This window comes from Nymphalis io, chromosome Z (genome assembly GCF_905147045.1).
Source record: "Nymphalis io chromosome Z, ilAglIoxx1.1, whole genome shotgun sequence".
NCBI classification, from domain to species: domain Eukaryota; kingdom Metazoa; phylum Arthropoda; class Insecta; order Lepidoptera; family Nymphalidae; genus Nymphalis; species Nymphalis io.
In genome coordinates, this window is record NC_065918.1 from 7,653,694 (window position 1) to 7,673,986 (window position 20,293).

General features: G+C 32.4%; 2 protein-coding genes across 2 annotated transcripts in view; one reads left to right on the forward strand and one right to left on the reverse strand.

Annotated features, from left to right (window-relative positions):
* The window catches only part of LOC126780561 (tyrosine-protein kinase Abl), a 39,459-nt gene extending 34,529 nt beyond the window's left edge, over nucleotides 1-4,930 (forward strand). Inside the window, exons 13-15 of the mRNA XM_050505147.1 lie at nucleotides 83-1,546; nucleotides 1,730-1,995; nucleotides 2,213-4,930. Coding sequence (XP_050361104.1) covers nucleotides 83-1,546; nucleotides 1,730-1,995; nucleotides 2,213-2,216 — 1,734 coding nt within the window. The 3' untranslated portion in view covers nucleotides 2,217-4,930. The remainder of the gene's footprint in view (nucleotides 1-82; nucleotides 1,547-1,729; nucleotides 1,996-2,212) is intronic.
* An 89-nt stretch (nucleotides 4,931-5,019) lies between these two features.
* Nucleotides 5,020-19,000, reverse strand: LOC126780703 (alpha-tubulin N-acetyltransferase 1-like). Its single transcript, XM_050505337.1, has 7 exons — nucleotides 18,796-19,000; nucleotides 17,422-17,574; nucleotides 15,045-15,216; nucleotides 14,612-14,766; nucleotides 9,627-9,711; nucleotides 8,335-8,378; nucleotides 5,020-6,300 (listed from the first exon to the last, which is right to left on the reverse strand). Exons 1-7 carry the CDS (start codon nucleotides 18,897-18,899, stop codon nucleotides 5,958-5,960), a joined length of 1,056 nt encoding a protein of 351 aa, XP_050361294.1. The 5' UTR covers nucleotides 18,900-19,000; the 3' UTR covers nucleotides 5,020-5,957.
* Nucleotides 19,001-20,293: the final 1,293 nt, after the last annotated feature.

The following is a 20,293-nucleotide window of genomic DNA, read 5'->3' on the forward strand; positions in this document are numbered from 1 at the left end:
ATTTGTCTCTAAGGGAGAAATTGTTTTTATTGGATTTTTTTAGTAACGAATTAGAAAACTTACTTTATATTTTAAATTACAGCCCGGGGTTCAAGTAGCAGCACTTGAAGTTCAAAATGTAAAGCGCGCTATAAATAGATATGGAACATTGCCTAAGGGAGCACGTATCGGCGCTTATTTGGAATCATTACGACAGAGCGGTGGCGCTGGCAGTAACCCGCAGTGCACTAGCATTCCTCGGGAACCACAACAAGATGAAGCGCGCTCTTTGTCTCCCCGCACAGCCCGGGCTCAACCGCACATGATTCGGTCCAACTCATCTGGAGGTGTAACAGCTCCTGCACCGGCTTCCCCCCGCGCCTCCCGAGCGGCGCCACCCCTGCGATCTTTTACTAACAGCCCCGCAAAACCGAGGCCCAGGCTAGCTGAGCTAGAATTTCCTCCTCCGCCGCCCGATCTTCCCCCACCGCCTGAGGAGTCCGCGCAACCCCCGCCTCCTCCTCCACCGCCAGATTGTTGCCGCGATGCTGGTACGGACACGGCGGACAGACTTGAGGACTTTTCTATTATTCTACAAGCTCGTTCAGAAGCAGAAGAAAAACCAGCGAAACAGATCATGAAGGAGATGTTAGAGTTAAAACTCGTTGCCGAAATCAAGGAACGTGCAGATAAAAAGAAACATAAACTAAAAGAATCACCGCCGTCTCATGAAGTTATTGAGATGCATACCTCGTTCGGTGATCCAGTCACACGGCTAGTCTCAGAACTCTCCGAAAGCTTAAACATGGAAGCACTGCGTAAAGCAGAAAAGAAAGTGGAGCCTCCAAAATCTATTGACAGTGGGAAAGAGTCCATATCTCCGATAGACCTCAAAGCTAGTCTCAGAAAGACGTCTTACGGCAGCAACGTCGAAAAGAAATCTGAATTTGAAGGAAAAACTGATTTTAAGTCCCAACTCAAGAAAGTTGATACAAATAAAATAAACATTGCGTCCAAGGATGCAGAAGAGCCCGGACGCTCTATAATTGATTTCAAATCGCGATTACGGAAAGTTGATGGCGGGTCACCCGCGACTAATGGAACTACCAAAAAACCAGAGCAGAGTTCTCCAGAAGATTCTAGAAAAGATGTGTCGATTAAGAGTGATGACTCGGATAAGAAACGCTCAGAAAGTGGTTCGCTGGATAATAGCGCCGGCGACGACGAAGATAAAAGACGAAGTACTGGTAGTATAAGCAGCTTAAAGAAACTGTGGGAGAGTAAAGAAACAGATGAGCGACTAAGCCCTAAGTTAAAACCAAAAGGAGAAGAGGTTGAAGAAGCTTCTCCTGAAGACCGAAGTGGAAACATTACTAGAAGTGGTAGTGTGCAAGTACGGAGAGGTGAAGATAAACCGATAGTGGCTAGTAAGCCCGCCGTGCGCGCACGACCCCTCGCCAAAAGTGGAATATACGCAACCCCCCTTGCGCCTCCTGGATCTTCTGATGCCGACGATGGGGACGCACTGGCCGCTCTAAGAGTATCTTTAGAGTGGTGTACTAATGAGGTACTGATTTGCGTTGCTTATACTGCGTTAATTGCTTTATTATATATTTAGTAGTTGTTTGAATTTATAAATAGCAAATGATCATTAATTGTACGGGTAAATAAATGTGTAGTCAGATTAAGTTTTCGATTACAGAGTTCTCCATCTAAAACGAGCTTATAAATTATGTGAAATTCGTCAAAGGTGCGTCGTGGGTGCGGCGGGACCAGTGGCGGGCGCGGCTCGCTCTGGCGGCTTCAGACATCTGAGCGCCTCGCTCGACTAGGCGGGGCGTGCGCGACCGCGGCCGCTGCCAGCCGCTGCGCGCCGCAGTTACGCGTACAGCTGCGCGCTGCGGCCGCTAGACTCGAAGCAGAGGCGCGTGCGCTCGCCTCTCCCGCACCTCATCACCACCACCTCGCCGACGGTGTTGAGCAGGCACTAAGGGATCTCGCCACTATCGTTCACAGGTATTTTTTGTTCTCAGTTTTTACCAATGTTTTTTTTTTTAATTATTATTGTTATTGATAGTGTTTTTAAAAAAAATCCTAATTATCATATTTAAAATATAAATGATACAAATATACACAAATCGTGAAAAATATTTTGAGAGCTTGTACTCTCTAAACCCTAAAAAATAATAAGTGAATAATATTGTTTTTTTTTTATTAACGTTATAATTTTCAGATAAAAAGGGCAATGACAAGCGGAATCTCCACCGCGTCAGCGCAGGCGGGTCACGCTGCAGTCCACGCTAATGAACTTCCCTAATTAACAGACTACACAAACGTCGACTGTAAAAACCTTACTTGACGTATTTAACACTTTCCGAGCAGACTTCCCAATATCGTAAGACTTCCCCCGCTTAACAAAACAAAACCACCGTTAACTCATATCCAACGAGATTCGATTACTCAAATGTTGCTCGGTAATCGTTATTTATTATTACTAACGCAAACACGCCAAAGAAAATAACCCGTTCCATTTTGGACACACTCTGCCTAGACATGTTCCGTCGTATGATTACCATCAAAATACTCTTGATTTAGATTATAAACGTGTGTGTTCTGTAACATGCGGTATAAGATATGTGGTATATTTATTGAATTATAAGTACAAACGCTGAAAACTTTAACATTGCCGTCACAAAGTAAAGCAAAGGGTAAGTAGTTGACAAGTACAACCATTTCCCGGAATAAATAATAAGTATAATAAATCCTTTTTGGCAAGTACCATCTCTAAATATTTAAGACTGACATTAAAAAAAAAATCATCTACTTTCTAATGTTTAAAACATTAAATTCCTACTGCCTTTGAGATCTTATCTTAAATCGTATCGTTTAAAACAAACAGTAATTATGAGAGTCAGTATTTAATGAATATAAAACATTTTAGACTTATCTAATAGCAAATACATTCCTCTACCCGTTCCATAAGAATTGTATTATTTCCAACGATTTAACTTGAAATAGTAATAGATTTTTTAACTGTATAGTTCATTATTTTCAGTGCCAAATAATATATTTAGTATGTGAAATAAGTGGCACGTTCGTGCCTATGTAAAACATCACCGATTCTCCTCTATCTAACCGAAGTAAACTTGGAGGCCAATAATTTGCTTCTAGGCTCTATGACACTAATAATAGGATTAACTTTGAAACTGTTATTTGTTACTTTACAATTCTATAGTATCAATATATAGTGGGTGTTGTAGTTGTAATCGTTGCAGCTATGCGAGCGGCGCCTGTACAGCTTCCGCTATCGTATTCATAAGGTTTAAAATGTAGCTAATACAGCGCTCTCGTTTCCCGCAAACATTCCTCATTGACTTCATCTACTTAATTGTATTAACTGTATCGTGTATTAATCGCCATTTAGCATTTAATTCAATATATTAATATAATAGTGTATTAGAATTTCGACTTGGACCAATAAATATGCATTTTTTTTTGTTTTTGGTTTAATATGGGCGTCGCTTCAATTGCCCCACAGAGGGCAACGCTTGCGCCTTTACGTTAAAGACTGACGTGGATTGGTTCGTTTCAGGCCTACTAATAACGATAAATTTTATATTGTATGTGTATACTGCGCGTCACAATTAATTACATCATTAGAACCTGGTGCAATCTGATTGGTATTAATCTTTTGTTTTATATAATAATTGCAGGTAAAAATATATTTTGAATGTACTATTTAAGTTAGCGTACTGTGATACGGCTGTTAGAAATCGGTTTATTATGCTCAAAAAATCTTTCAATATATATTCTCTTATAATAACATTTGTAGGGTCAGTCGATCAATAGGTAACAATTTGTATTAAGGATCGTTAAGAATTATACTGACGTATGCTAGTCTTTATTATTATAATAAATGTATTACAATGTATAAGATTAAATATATATACGTAAGTTTTCTTGAATATATTTGCGTACAATTATTCACAATATTTTAATAATCATTATATAATAAGTGTTTTGTAATAGACGGAGGGTATTTGTATTCTTGTGAAACTGAAATGATTCAATGCCCATCGGGAAAGTTTTACCAAACGCATATTAACCTCCAAAGCTCTGTAGATATTGCTTACCATTTAGAGGCGAAGAATCATTTCGCTGAAGGCCATAGCCTATTGTACTCAAACGTTTGCGTGTAGTGTAGCTCACTCTGAAAACAGTTTAGAAGCAAGAGGCCGATGTGGCAAAGCTCAAAACGGATCGAATTTATAGAGGGCGGTTGAGGGGCGCGACCTTGTTTTGTAAGGCGTTCTTTTGCTATATACATCTGTTCTACATAACGCTTCCTTGTTTTGACTTTAATATAATATTTATGACACTTTCATTCATCAGATCTATTCGGAATATTGGTTTATTAATATCGATGATTTGTCTAATTACTTAATAAAACTGATTAATATATAATAGTTGAGCCGAAACAAGGTATTAAAAATATTACCGTCTATTTAAAATCAGTAAGGGCGCTTTACATTCTAGTCACGCGAAAGTTGGAATTGAAGTAGGATTTGAAATGAACTGCATTCAGAGTGTTAACCAGTTTTATATGATTGTGTCTATTATATATAGAAGAACTGTCGATTACTTCAGTGACTAATCTAATCACGGCATATCCTCAATTTCATGTTTTGATCATATCATAGCTTATTTGTAATAGTCTTATTAAATGTGGAGATTTCAACGTCGCTTAAATTGATGTTCGCTGGCAAGCTGATGTTATAATAGAAATAATGTATTCGTGTGTTACCCATCCCATGTCCTGTTTACGAAATTCAATGTTCCCTCTTAATTATTCCAACCGCCTTCTTTCCTTATGTTTATTATATAATAGAATCCAAAGATAACATTCAGATGTCCAGCTGTAATGGAATTAATAAAATGTTTTCTTTATGAACCATGCGTTTTTATTTTATTGCCACTTACTCGTAAAAAAAACTCCAGTTTGGTAGCACTTTTTTATTTATAATATTTTGACATGACTATGATGGAACTATTTTATAGAAAGTGAATAACACATCTAAGCTGTTTAATATACTTTGAAATACTTATTTTGTAATAAAGTTGCACACTTTGGCCGAAATTCATATTACACCTAATTCAGTTAAAACAAAGGATGACATTGACGATTAAAGTCGAAGAATATACATATTAGGATGAAAGAATACAAAATAACATTACGTCATGGAACCCAGACATGCAGAATTACATCAAAATAATGAAAAAGAAATTTATGGGCTATAGAATTCCCAAAATCTGTTGTTTTGGTCAAACGATAATCATTAAAATTATTTAAATTTCGTTAGCCATATAATTGTAATTACCTTCAATTCATTTACTGCAAAAGTTTTTATAGTTTATACGCAAACTATCAAATGAGTAAGGACCAAATTCTGGACATTATACTTGAAAACCAGTGATAAGTAAAACTGCATTCATGTTGTACATTTTTAAGATTATAATTTATTCACAAATAACCGCGATTTTGCGAAAAAAAAAAACCATTTCTCTTAATATTTACCATACTGGAAATTAATTCCGTGCAGACACATCTAAGATACTTTTCCAAAGCTACGTCTAAGTGCACAAACGCTACAAAGAGCTTAATTTCAAAAGCCAATTTATCTTTAAACTCCTTAATTACATTTATTTAAGCTTCGATGACCACTTATAACTTAAACCTTACATTAACGACTTTCTAATAAAATAATAAACAGACACAATGGAAGAGATATCCGTTAACATTATATTAAAAACAATAACATCAATCGAGTTCAATATAGGCCCGCATTGGAAACAAAACAAGGTTAAATATAAAGCGCATTATATGACGTTGAGCATTACGATTACAATATATAAGAAAACATTTAATAGTAAATATAACATCGTGGCGAGCGAGCCACAGTTGTGGTTAGCTGGTTGTTTTACCAGAGCTTGTTGTGGTAAAACTTAACGTCGAAGTAGCCGCGGTCGGTGAGTTGAGAGTCGCGACGCGAGATAGTGGAGCCGGCGGGAGAGAGGGCGACCGGAACGGGAGACTCCGACACCGGCTCCACTTTGAGGGACGATGGCCTCTCGGGACTCTTTTGAAGATCGGCTAGTTCTTCAATTCCAGGTTTAGCGTCTTCTGCTTTTTGTTCATATGTTTCATTGTCTTCGTAATTTTCATTCTTAACGTCGTTTATATTAACTTCAGCTGCAAGCTGTTCAAGTTCAGGCACGGAGGCGCCATTTTTTTCAGCATCAGGGCTCGCAGATGCAGGTGTCCTTTTCAAATAATAAAATATTAATTACAGACGTTGTCCAAAATTTTTATTATATATTTTAACATTTCAAAAATAAAAGTGAAGAAATAAAAACAAACAAAAATGTATATGTAAAATTTTATTTAAATTATTTTTTAAAACACTATAATTTTGTGCAACTTTATATTAATAAACCAATATACAATACCTTAATCTACCAATAAATGCTCTGCGGAATTGTATACTCAAATATATTAAAAATTTGGTAAACTTGACAATTCAACAACTAAAAATATAATACAATCGGTGAATATTTGACACAAATCACATAAAGGCATATTAATATTATCACAGTGCATTAGAATATTTATTAGTTTCGTTTTTTATATGAACTAACATTATTAAGGGTGATTAAATTAAAATAAAGACTTGATATAAGCATAACAACTAATGGCATTTACATAAAAGACACAGAGTCGTTTTTATATACATTTAAGTGATATAAACTTCGTCGATATTTCATAAATTAGAGACAAAATAATCCAATTTATATATAAACCTAGTTTTATGTTAGTTTGTTTCAAATAGTGGTCCTATTGTAATATCATTTTGGGAATGTTGTATATATTAATAGTAAGTAAACAAGGCTACACTTTAGAATACGTATTGGAGTGGAAATAGATTGAGTTATGGACGACGGATAAATAAGATAATACGAAGATATGCAATCTACCCATACATAGAGAAACCAATAATCGATAAGACATCAAAACATTAGTAGCTGCTCAAATTGAAATTAATTCAAAAAAATATTATACTTTCATTGATTAAAAAAAATAATTTAAATTTAAATTGCAATTTAAATTGTTTCGAATATAACTTTTACTGGAATAATAAAATGTTTTATGTAAAATAATAATGAGAAATGTACATTATAAGAGTAGCATTTACTCAACTGAAAATAATCATGAGAATCGATATAATTTTTTTTTTTAATATTTTCAATTAAATTTACAACAATAATAAAATCGTTTTACAAATGTTGTGTTCAGACGGCGTTGAGGTTAGTCCTATTAATTATTCAAACTGATTACGTATCTCAATATTTTTTAAACGTATAATATTAACAACAATTTTTTAAACTCCACAATACAAGATTCTGTTACTCTTATAAACAACACGTTAAATAATATTTATAAATAACAAAAAAAGCAATCAAAAAAAATGGTGCTTCTGTCTGTGCCAGTTTCTTGTTCTGCTGCCCATGAAGCTGAAAGCAACCAAATAAAAATAAAATAAAAAACGCAAAAATAAAATAAATAATAATATTAAAAAAAAAAAAACAATATTAACTATTCAAACGACCACGTATATCACCGGACAATATATTTTTATGCAATATGAATTTTATTAATCTTATAATTAGACAACGGTACATCTGATTTTAAACTTCGCTCAACATGTTATATTCATTGCCTCAGCCAAAACGAGCCATCCGGCCACTTACCACCAATTCTATTCATGATAAAGAAAATAAGTTTTAACTACAATTAATGTTTTTCTATTATCAGATGTATCGTATGTATAATATCTATAGAGTCAGCTTCGCTCGCGTGGCACACACAGGCGTGATAGCAAATGATCATATCACAATGAGCTTTAATATTAATACTATACCTGTTACAGATGCAGTATTATATAATATTACAAAATAATAACTAGAACACAATACTAAGAAAGGCGCAGTTTAAAACGGCCATAATAAAAACCAGCCTAATCAATGTCCAGTAAAATGGCATGGTGACCTCGAGAATTGAATAAAATGAAAGTTTTTTTTTTTGATTAAATATAACACGAATAATTTACTAAAACATAATTGGTTCGAAAATAGTAAGAATATAATTCTCACATACCGTTATTCAATCAGGTTTCAATTATATTCTTGAATTCATAATACGAAAAATATTAATCAAAATAAGATATTAAATGCAACAAATACACATATAATATTAATTTTTTTTTAAAATATATCAAAGTATTTATAACTATACATTACCCATTGTTTGGGTCTTGATAAGTAGTACCGCCGCCGTGAATTACCTAAAAAAATAAAAACATAAATAAATATCTGAGAAAGAAATAATGTCTACTCTGATAATATCAGTTAAAGGTCAAACACGTTTAGAATATACAAGACTTTGATAATGTGTTCGCGATAGGTTAGGCTAATCTCAATAGTTAGCCGACTGCGCTGAGAGTTGTGACGTCATAGTGCACAAGTGCGTGCCCGAGCACAGGCGCTAGGGACGCGATGTACTTGCAAAAATAAGTTCATGCCTTCAAAGTTCGAGTATGTAAAAATACCAAAGTCGAGAATCAACAAAGTATTTTAGAACTTGTTAAAAGTAAATAGTGAGCGTGTAGGGATACGTATAGCGAAACTGTAACATATTAGTTAACATGTCTATCGTTCATTGCGACTTCGGTGCCCATAATACGTTAATATCATAGATTCCTCTACTGCTGAACAGCTCATATCATAATATATATTATTTTTGTGGTTGTGGTTTTAACGTCTCCGTCTCCTTTCCGTTGCCTTTCTTGCGCCCTCGTGCCATTAAATGGACGGATCAGACAAAACCCTCAATGAAAATTCGATTGTGTTTATTTCCATTGTGGATTTCATCTGACCTATCCATCATGAGCACTCTGCCGCGTCCACTGATTTCTTCGCTGTCCTTGTATCATGACTATAGCTGTTCACGTTGACGATACCGCCGTCATACACGCGTCAGAGTCGAAATAAATTTATAATATAATATGCAATAGAAATTTAGACTCGCCTAGTTAGCCAAATTTTAGATTTCATCCGCGCGTCTTTAATACGCCTCTCTACGCGACTTTATTTATTTCAAAATTAATATTGTATCGTTTATGGAATTACAGAGGCCTTCTATTGTCAAAAAGTCCCATCACGAGATATTTACAAAAAATGTTTGAATTTGTGTAACACAGTTTACCCCGAAATAGAGTGTTTAACTGCTTACATATTTATTATTTAGAGAAAACTTTTATTTTATAGTAATATTTATTAATTTTATTTTAAGTGAATACCTCGCCCCTTTTCATTATAATATATTGGACGTAAAAGTTTAAAAGAGGCGTGGAATTCATCTTGTTATTTGCTTTGCCAACACGAATATTATTGCTATTGATAAAAATGAGTGAGTTAAAACGTTTTTCTTTTCATTCTAACATTGATTTAATATTACCATATTGATACTTAAATAGAATCTAATAAAAGGATTTGTAGTTTTTAAAATATAAGATAAAACAACTGATACTCACTGTACCGATAGCGGAGACGGGCTTGTGAGCTGCGAAACGACCGACGGCCGGCGTGGCCACCGGCGTTATGTGCCCGGGCTTACTGCTGCAGTGGACATAATTGTCGATTAATAAATAATTCTCGGCCTGTTACAATTCTAATGACAGTTTAATATGGCGTTTCTGTGTCTAGAACATTTTAGTCGATCAATAAAAAACATTTTATAGCGTTAATAACAATAATGTTTCTTACATTGTTATCAATGCATTTTTTAAAGTAAACATTGCAAATGTATGTATTACTATATATTAAGTGATTTTTGAAAGACAATCTTTAAAATAATAATTAATCACTCTCAAGACTCATTCTGAATATTAAGTGAATTATTTTAGTCTGTAGTTTATTGAAAGAAGTAATGAAATTATTGATATTGATTGTAATAAATAGATTGTTAAATATTTAGTAAAATATGTGTCTGTTTATTATCGTGTAGTTAATGATTTTTAATTAATTTATAATAGTAGAGTACGGGTAGAAATCCTGGGGCATCGTCACATGTGTAAGCCATTCCTTGTATTACCAATTCGCAGGCAATCATCAAGCTGGTAGAAATTATTAATATACGAGATGGCCCAGTGGTAAGAACGCGTGAATCTTAACCGATGATCGTGGGTTCAAACCCGGGCAAGCACCACTGAATTTTCATATGCTTAATTTGTGATTAAATTCATCTCGTGCTTTACGGTGAAGGAAAAAACCTGCATGTGTTTAATATTTTTAATGTGTTAATTTCACTGAAATTCTGCCACATGTGTATTCCACCAACCTGCATTGGAGCAGCGTGGTGGAATAAGCTCCAAACCTTCTCCTCAAAAAGAGGAGAGGAGGCCTTTAGCCCCAGCAGTGGGACATTCACAGGCTGTTACGGGTATATATGTATAAGTACAAAATAACTAATTCGTGAGTGGTATTACTTCTAACAAGCCAGCACGAAGCCCAATCTGTCAGTAGTCGGTTACATAAATTGCTAACAATTTTACTAAAATAGTATAACTGCTATTATCGTCTATGATTTTTTGATGTAACCTTTAAAGGGTAAAAGAACAATACATTAATAATGTGAAAATTGGTCGTTTTTTGTAGAGCTATTAACACTTCGAAAATTGTGCATCGTGTTTCAATTTTCTAGTAATTTTTTTTTTAAATGCATATGCAATTTTTTTTTCTGTTTTTCTGTTTACCTGTGCGCTTGTGCGCGCAATCTTAGAAGCGGCTTAACTGATTTGGGCGCGGTTTTCACTTATGTGTTGTAGTAAACTTCACTTACAATTTAATGTTTGTTTTAATACAATCGGTTCATAAATTAAAAAAAAAACTTGTGTTAATTTAAAGAATCACGTCGAATATTTATTCAATAAAAATGCTATAAAATAACTGTTTAGTTGAATTGGCTGAAACTTTAGCTACCTATAAATGATAGTATGTAAAATTATGATGATTGAAAAATTATAGAAACAAAACAAAGTTAAAAAGTTGTGTTTCAGATATTTAGATTCTTCCAATCAAGTTGGGCTCAGATCTATGTGATCAATCATATTGAATTGGGTTCAGCTTGCGCAAAAATTCTTTTTATTCCAAAATATTTTTTAATGAAACTTTATTTATCTATACTAACATTATAAAGCTGAAGCTGAAGAGATTGTTTGATTGAACGCGCTAATCTCAGGAATTGCTGGTTCGAATTAAAAAAAATATTTCATAGTTAAAGAGCCCATTCATCCAGGAAAGCTATATAACATCACTCTACGACTAATAGGATATATACGGATCGTCACTGAAAAATGTTGCAAAAGCGGGGAAAATTAATTCCTTTTGAGAACTTTCCGTTGCGTGTGCTGCGCGAACAGTTAAAGTTACACAACAATAATTTATGACGGAATCGTTCTTGAAAACTTGTAACTGTTTTGTTAAATTCATACTAAGTCGGTAAATTAACAATAAGTACTTATTTTTTTAAATATCCAGATTTACCTTTCAGTTTTTAAAGGACAAAATTTTATGTAAAGACATCGTTTGCAGTTACAATAAACAAAGCACAGGGAAAGACATTCAAGTATGTCGGAATATATTTAAGGGAATGCTGCATTTCTCATGGCCAATTGTATGTTGCTCTATCTAGGTCCGGGTTTGGCGAAAACCAATAAAAACTAATGTCCCGAAACTAAAATAAAACTAAAAATGTAATATTATATTTCTGCTCTAAGCGATTTCTTTAAGATATACGAGGGTGAAGCGGCGGTAACAGTTAGTAATATAATGTATTAAGAAACAGTTCATTTTAAAGTATAGTAAGGAGATTCCTTGATACACAAAACAGCTTTGTTGAAAAAGACGCGCCGCTAATTAAAAACCACCATTTTGTTGGTGAACAGAAATGTAAAGTAATTAATTCATTATTGACGCGGATTGTGCTTTGTTGAATGTATTCAAATGTTTTATTTGGATTATTTAAGAGTAATTTAATGAGTTATTTACATCATTTTGTATGATTTGTTGTTCAAATTTTAAAAATACCAATTCAAAGTCTTTATTTTATGAAATCAGTTTCACTTCTGAACGATAAATGTATTTATATCGAAACATGTATGTATAAGACAAGTGGAAACATATAATGGAAGCAATTACTATATTCTTGTCAGAAATAGGCAGTTAAATCATTTAATGGCTTCTTGTTTATTTTTTTAATTAGTCTAAATTTATAATCAGATATTATAACGACCACTTTCTGGCCAATTGTTTTCAAATACAGTCTAAGCCTAGGATCGATTTACGTTAGTTATCGAATTCGGATTGAATTGATGTTTTAAAATGATCGTTTCGAAATTCGTGATGCTTAACTAATTTGGTCATGAATGTACATAAATCTTTTTAGGAGAGAATTTATAAAATGGTACTCATAGGTTTTACTTGATAGTCGACGAGAGAACAGTTTTTTTTTCTTGTTCTTTAAAAGACTATTGAACAAATTTAAATAAAGATATAGAATTATTTTATGGATGAATAATCATCATATCAATCATAATCTAATCATATCATATTTTATGGATGAAAATCATTATTTGATGGATTAAAATCGTTATTCAATACATTTTTTAAGAAAATTAATATAAAAATGACGTTAAAATTTTTCTTAAGTAAATTATAGAAAGATACTAACAAACACAATTATTATGGTTTTTCGTATCTTTGTTGGTTTATTTATTATTGGCAAGTTGACAATGCTAATCCTTATAAAATTAATTTATTAACATTCTGTTTATGTGATCATAATGATGTTTAGGTTTAAAGAATATTTATTCTATATTTACCCAATCGTTTCGGAACCGATCGTTTTCGAGTTACAAGTAACCCGCCTTGGTTAAAGTCGTTCCTATTTATAAGTTTTTATGTGGCGCTTTTGAATTACGCTCGCAAGCAAAACGAATCGTTTCTTTAACATAGTAATCAAACAATTTTTACCAGCCCATTCAAATTTTAACCGTAAGTTTTTGTTTAATAAACCTATAATTTCAAAACAGGGAACAGATTCAGATAAATATTTCTACAGTTATAATTTTTATGTTACCATAAGTGATTTTGAATAAACAAACGAAACCACGCGACGCTTTGCGGCCTTTTTGTGAGATCGTGACTCACCGGCGCCGTGGTGAATAGCCCGCGATTTCGTCAGCGTGGAATTCAGTTTGTGACATGCATATATATAATTCTAATATAATATATATATATACATTTTTGGCGAGGGACCGTCTATTGCGAGCTTTTCGGCGGACGTTTCCAAATCCTATAATTGATTATACATTATATAATATTCAATTGTCTTCATAGATGGCGAGCAGTAAATTTCAAATTTCAACTACCACATTACTAAAATACAACTGATATTACCTATATCAGTACTACTGGCTTCAATGCTCGACAATATTAGTCACTTTAGTAACTAGAATGTTCGATATGGGTTAGTAAGCAAGAACAAACAGAAACAAAGAACATCGAAAATACTTTTCAATGCGGGCCGGGCCGCATTAACGTTTAAAGTTTAAATAATAGCGTGTACATACTATTAACATGTAATCGAAGAGCAGAATTATACTTTTTTATAGAATAGGAAGGCGGACGAGAATATGGGCCACCTGATGGTAAGTGGTCACCAACGCCTATAGACATTGACATTGTAAGAAATGTTAACCATCGCTTACATCACCAATGGGCCACCAACTCGGGAACTGAGATGTTATGTCTCTGTGCCTGTAATTACACTGCCTCACTCACCCTTCAAACCGGAACACAACAATACCAAGTACTGCTGTTTTGCGGTAGAATATCTGATGAGTGGGTGGTACCTACCCAGACGAGCTTGCACAAAGCTCGACCACCAGTAAAACATATAAAATATTTAAATTATTAGATAGCAACGGCAGTCAAAACCAAAAAAAAAGTCTTGGTAACTTGCCATGTTAATTGAGCCATATTAACTTTTCAATTTTATTTATTTGATATATTACTAGGAAAGGCATGCAGCCTGCTTAAATCGCTAGCGATTGTATACAATATAAATTATTGTATTATAAATATCTATCTAATATAAAATTAATGACTTCACTTTACGTTATTTAGCGTGATATTACTGTCTTTTATAAACAGCAATAAGTTAACATAGGCTGAAAGAGATTGGTGACTATTAAGTAACATCGATATGAATAAGTTTAGTCTGTAAAAAAATTGTTTATCTTTATGATCACTACAGACTTTCACTAGAGATAATTTTTTCATAAAATAATATTCTTTGTTAATACATGTTAATACGTATATTATCTTAGTTATCAAATCGTCGGATTTACTTATGATACGAGAAAAGAAAATTATTTACAAAATAATTGCAAAGAACAGATAAGTACGTGATATCGGGGATTTGCTAATTTAAAAATAATACATAGTTTTCGTTTACCTCATTTCTTGCATCGTGGCAAAGAATTGCGGGGAGACCGCAAAATTGTTCTTTTGGTGCATTAAATTTTCAATACCGTAGTTCTTGCGTAAAAATTGCTCCATTTTTGACGAGGGACCGTCTATTGCGAGCTTTTCGGCGGACGTTTCCAAATCCTATAATTGATTATACATTATATAATATTCAATTGTCTTCATAGATGGCGAGCAGTAAATTTCAAATTTCAACTACCACATTACTAAAATACAACTGATATTACCTATATCAGTACTACTGGCTTCAATGCTCGACAATATTAGTCACTTTAGTAACTAGAATGTTCGATATGGGTTACTAAGCAAGAACAAACAGAAACAAAGAACATCGAAAATACTTTTCAATGCGGGCCGGGCCGCATTAACGTTTAAAGTTTAAATAAATAGCTTGTACATACTATTAACATGTAATCGAAGAGCAGCTTTCCGTAGCCGTGCCTCTGACGATCTGGTGCCACGTAGAAATCGAGCACGCAGAGAGGTTCCGCCTCGCAGACCTTGTTGCGTTCGTCGAAAAGGAATAAATGCTTCTGTCCAACTTTTAGAAGACCTATGACGTCACCTTTACCCCTGGAAACAAACATGTAAAATTATATTTATGTTAAGACATATAAGTATGATATTCTAATTTCAAACCAAGAACAAAATTTTGCGCAAGATAATAATAATAAAGTCGACCAGTAACTCTTAGTAAATCTTTGCCAAGCCCAGCATTGTTAATTGTTCAAAGTAATCGTTATTGTCCCGTCAACGTCTTACCAGTTATAAGGTCTCCTGAATAAATGTTTAATGTGGCTATGAGTTACTTGCGTGTTATTCGCCAATTAATATAATGTGTCAAGTGACGCAAGCGTTTTGTAATAGAGACTCCGATTTTCGCCTTCATTTATTACAATTCTTATACAACGATCGAACAATTGGATCGAATGGTTTTACTTTTATTAAAAAAAAATACATATCGAAGTTATGTGTAGAAATATATATATTACAAAAATGTACACGTGCATATTATTTGCCAGCAGATATAACTAGTACATAATAAAATAATGAAACAGAGATGGAAAATTTTTACAATGTTTACAAACTGTATAGTTGAGAAAAAAATTTAATATACGATTTCGTTATGCTGGTTGATTATGGCGTAAAAAAAAGTCACAGCTCACAGAACATCAAGTATGCGGGACCATAGACTTGGTAGCGATTTAAAAAAGTATGACTAAAAATGTTCACATTTTTTTTTTACCGTTAATATATTTTTTCAAATGTATTGTATAATCGTGACCTTTATATCGTCTTACTACGATATGATTAATGTAAAAGCATGTTAGTTAGGATGCCCTTCAATCGCACTCGAACGAAATGGCGGATTGTTTAATTAAAATTAGTCGATAACTTCGTGAAATAATACAAACAAATATGATATTTATTGCACATATTTTAATACATTATTTAAAAATAATGCTATTTTAATTTGCGCTTAGCGAAAGCGGTAACAGTTAGTCGCATATAAAACGAAACTCTAGAAAACGTTAAAAACGGTACTAGTTATTAACATAACATTTCGAAAGTTAGAAGTCTAATTTTATAATTACATTTAAATAATATTAATTTTTTTAAGAATCATTCGCATGGCTGGGTACTATTATATATTTTATACACGTGTTTTATAATAGCGAGCGTACATAAGTTATATATGATTAACTTCCATGTGTTTAAGTGGTATTTAAAAGCTAGCATGATTTCTTTATCGCAAGCTTGGGGCGTGAGTAAGTAGCTGTCGAAATACCGAAATTCGAAACAAGACATGCAATCTATTGTGCTGATTACCCGCAATGCGGATATCGAAACGGTTATTAAATGTCTTCGGCCGTAAATATAAGTCGCTTAGTTTTAGTAATAAGAAATTCAGTGAATAATATATTGTGAATATCATAGAGAAAGGATACAAAGTATCGATTAAAGCGAGAACTTTTAACTTTCTATTCAAGTACAATAGTTATAATATATATGAAGAAATAATAAAAGTTAGCATCGATTTAGCTTACCGATGTTATGAGTCGTACGATACCAAATATTAGCCATACCTAGTTGAAATTAATGTTTATAAGCTTTTTAATTATATATTAACATAGCATTATTTCAGAAAATATATTTAAATTAAAATATATGATTCAATTTATTACTTATTACATTATGTCATTCAGGGAAAATCTGAATCAATTACAAAAGGCGATCAGCATTTGGCGAGATACTATGATTTAAAATATATTAATATATATATCTATCTATTAAAGGTTTGGTAGTGGATGTTACATAAATAATATAATAATATAAATTATGTACTAAAACTAGTAACATTTTATGTATACCCATTTGAAAGCAAACATGCATAGTGTTCTTGCATCAATTACAATTTCATAAATTATTAAAGTGCTTATAACTAATAACATAACATAATCATATGACAATATATAAAACAGATCGCCAGTAATATATATTTGATTTGATAATTTCATATGTAATGTTGTTTAAGCATCAAGTGTAAAGCAATATTTCTAGGGTATTCATTTATTATATACTAAATATAAACAGATACTTCAGAAAAATACTAAGACACTGAAGCGTTTGATGTATAAAGCTGTGACTGATGTGTCTAGCATGAAATGCATTATTAAAACTATTAATATGTATTATAATAGATAATATAAGACAACTAAAATAATTTGTCTGTGCAAAAATTAAAATATATTACCATTAATAAAAAGTTCAACATACCCTTTGGCTCTGTTATCTTTCAGCAAATATAAGATGTGTGTCGGTGAGTTGCGTAGTTTATCCGCTGTTGTGATTACTTTGTGTAGCCCTTGAGCATACGCAGACTGTTCACCGAGGTAGTTGATCAATTTGGATAAACTGTCTTGCATCAATCTAAAACAATTATCATGTCATATTGATAATACATTTTCTATTGTTTTATTTTTAAAAATTAAACTAAGTTTTTAATAAGCTTCTTATTTTGTAAATTTAAGACACAAACTATCAGGGCCAGATTTACTAGAGGGCATGCTGGTCTACAGCCTGGGGCCCTCCACAAGAGAGAGGCCTCCACAATAGAAATTTCTAAAACAAAAAATAATCCAGTTTCGAGGATTTAATGTAGTATATTATTGTGAAAATACAGTAAAATACAAGTAAAAACCTTGTATTATATTGTATACTATACCTCCATATGTTTGTTAAGCTAATTTAATTATTCTGTAATATTTTTTTATTGAAAACCAGAATGAAAAAAATTGTTCATGTTATTAGGAAAATAGGGGCCTCCACTACTTTATTGCCCAAGGGCCTCCAGACTAAATCTGGTTCTGTAAACTATTATATCTCTATATAATACAAAAGGAACAGAACCTTCATACCAGTTACAAAGCCACAGAACTATCTTGTGGATAGCAAGTTTTTTCCATAATTTGTTTATTTTTGTGTTGTTCACTGTTTAGTTTTGTGCTATCCTTTTTTTCATTGTATAATCTTTAAATTTATTCAAATATTAGATGGAAAAGAATTATTTTAACACTAATAAACTTGTCATTACCCCAAAATTAACATAATATTGGCAGAAAACAAATGTAGTGGTATGGTTAAAATTAAATATATTATTTCAACTTTCCACAAACATGTATATATATAGTATAGTAGTACAAGTGTACATTTTTATTTCAAACAATTTTAATTTCAACATAATTAATGAGTATTCAGAAAAAATAGATCAAACTAAATAATTCTAATAAAAAATAATAATAATTAAAATTAATTTAATGTAATTATTAAACTAATACACACAAATGCGTTCTATTTCTTTGATAGAAGTAAATGTTTTTTTTTTTTTATATTTTACGAACAAGTCAGTTTTCCTAAGCATGGATGAAATATTGTTGACCTCTAAACAAGTATGACTATAAAGATCTAAGTCAAAGCCTATTAAGTAGGTAGTTAAGTTAAAAAAAGGCGTAAGAAAATAACCTTGAGCAGGCGTGTCCCTATTAAATATATTAGGATAATATAGAAATAAGCTATTTTAAAAATAGTAAAGAATAATCAATATACTGAATAAAAGATTATTATATTTTAAAATTTAAGATTTTTTCATACCTCACATTTCGTACATCTCCGTGAAATCCGGGCGGGATCAATGTGTAATTTAATTTTGTAATTTTATCGCTCAGGATCTCATTAACAGGGACTGTCCACTCCATTTTTTAAAATTGTATTAGAAACTATCGATATAATTTAATAAATAGTTTTTTAGGAATAACTATAAGAAATTTTTGACCATCACTTTTGTTGGATCGTGAGTATCGAATACGAATAGCGATTAGTGACAGGGCTGCCAACGGCTAAAATATTTTATGCTAATTTAAATTTTTACCTATCTTTATTTAAAAAATTTATAGGAATTTGTTTTTTAACAAATTCATAATGTGGAACAAGTATTTTATTTTTACATTTAATATATATACAATAAAATTTAAAATTAACTTCGAATATTATAATTTGCTAATAATTTGATGTACACGAGTTGCCGTATAAAAAGTAATACCATATAATGTAAATAAAATAGGAAACAGTGACTAATGAAAGGATTAACTATTAAATTACTGACACTTAGAGACTTTACTTGGGAACAAAAAATATTTTGTCAATTTCTTTACCACTTACACTTTATATAAAAGTTTTTTTTAAATTAAGCAGTGTCTACCTCTACCCTATATTACCTACAATATAATATTTATAACACAACACTATTCCACTTAACTAGTTATAACCACTTTAATTTAACTTCCAAAGTTCCGAAAATAACTTCGCGGACATCCAAAACACCTTTTTGTCACGAATCCATAGTGAATACCATAGACTATTCAAGATCTTGACCAACGATACCGCGTCAATTTGACGTCAAAGTTGTTTATTTATTCTTCTTTACTCCTCTTGTAGTTGGAATAGGCTATACCTAGTTATATAAATAAAAAAGCTATAAAATCTAAACCAAACCATAGTAAATCTATTAACTTGTTTTAAAGTTGATTCTTTAAAGTTTAATGTAAGTTTAGTGTATGAAATTCTAGAAAATGTCAAATAAAAAATATTTGAATTGTGATCCTTGTCATATACAGTAACAGCCTTTGAATGTCCCACTGCTGGGCTAAGGCCTCCTCTCCCTTTTTGAGGAGAAGGTTTTGAGCTTATTCCACCACGCTGCACCAATGCGGGTTGTTCGCAGTAGTCTTGCTTGTCGATAGTCGACTTTCGATAGAAAATCGATTGTTGAGTGTTTCGATATTATAGTCACGTGTGAATACTATCGGTATTATCGATCGCACGCGTCAAAGTGACTGATTAGCTTTTTTTTCTTTTCTGACAGATTAGCTTAGATTAGATAATACTACCAGCATTTAGTACCCATTTATTACTATTTAGTATGGTAGTACTATGGTATTATCAATGAAATTTTATTTTATAAATGGCCAGTCATTCATTTATGATTTTCACATAAGGGCTCCGTATTGTACTTTGTCTTTGCACAATCATTTAATACCTATTCGGTACTTAAACATATATTGTTAGCTCAAGAAATTGACTTGGACAGATT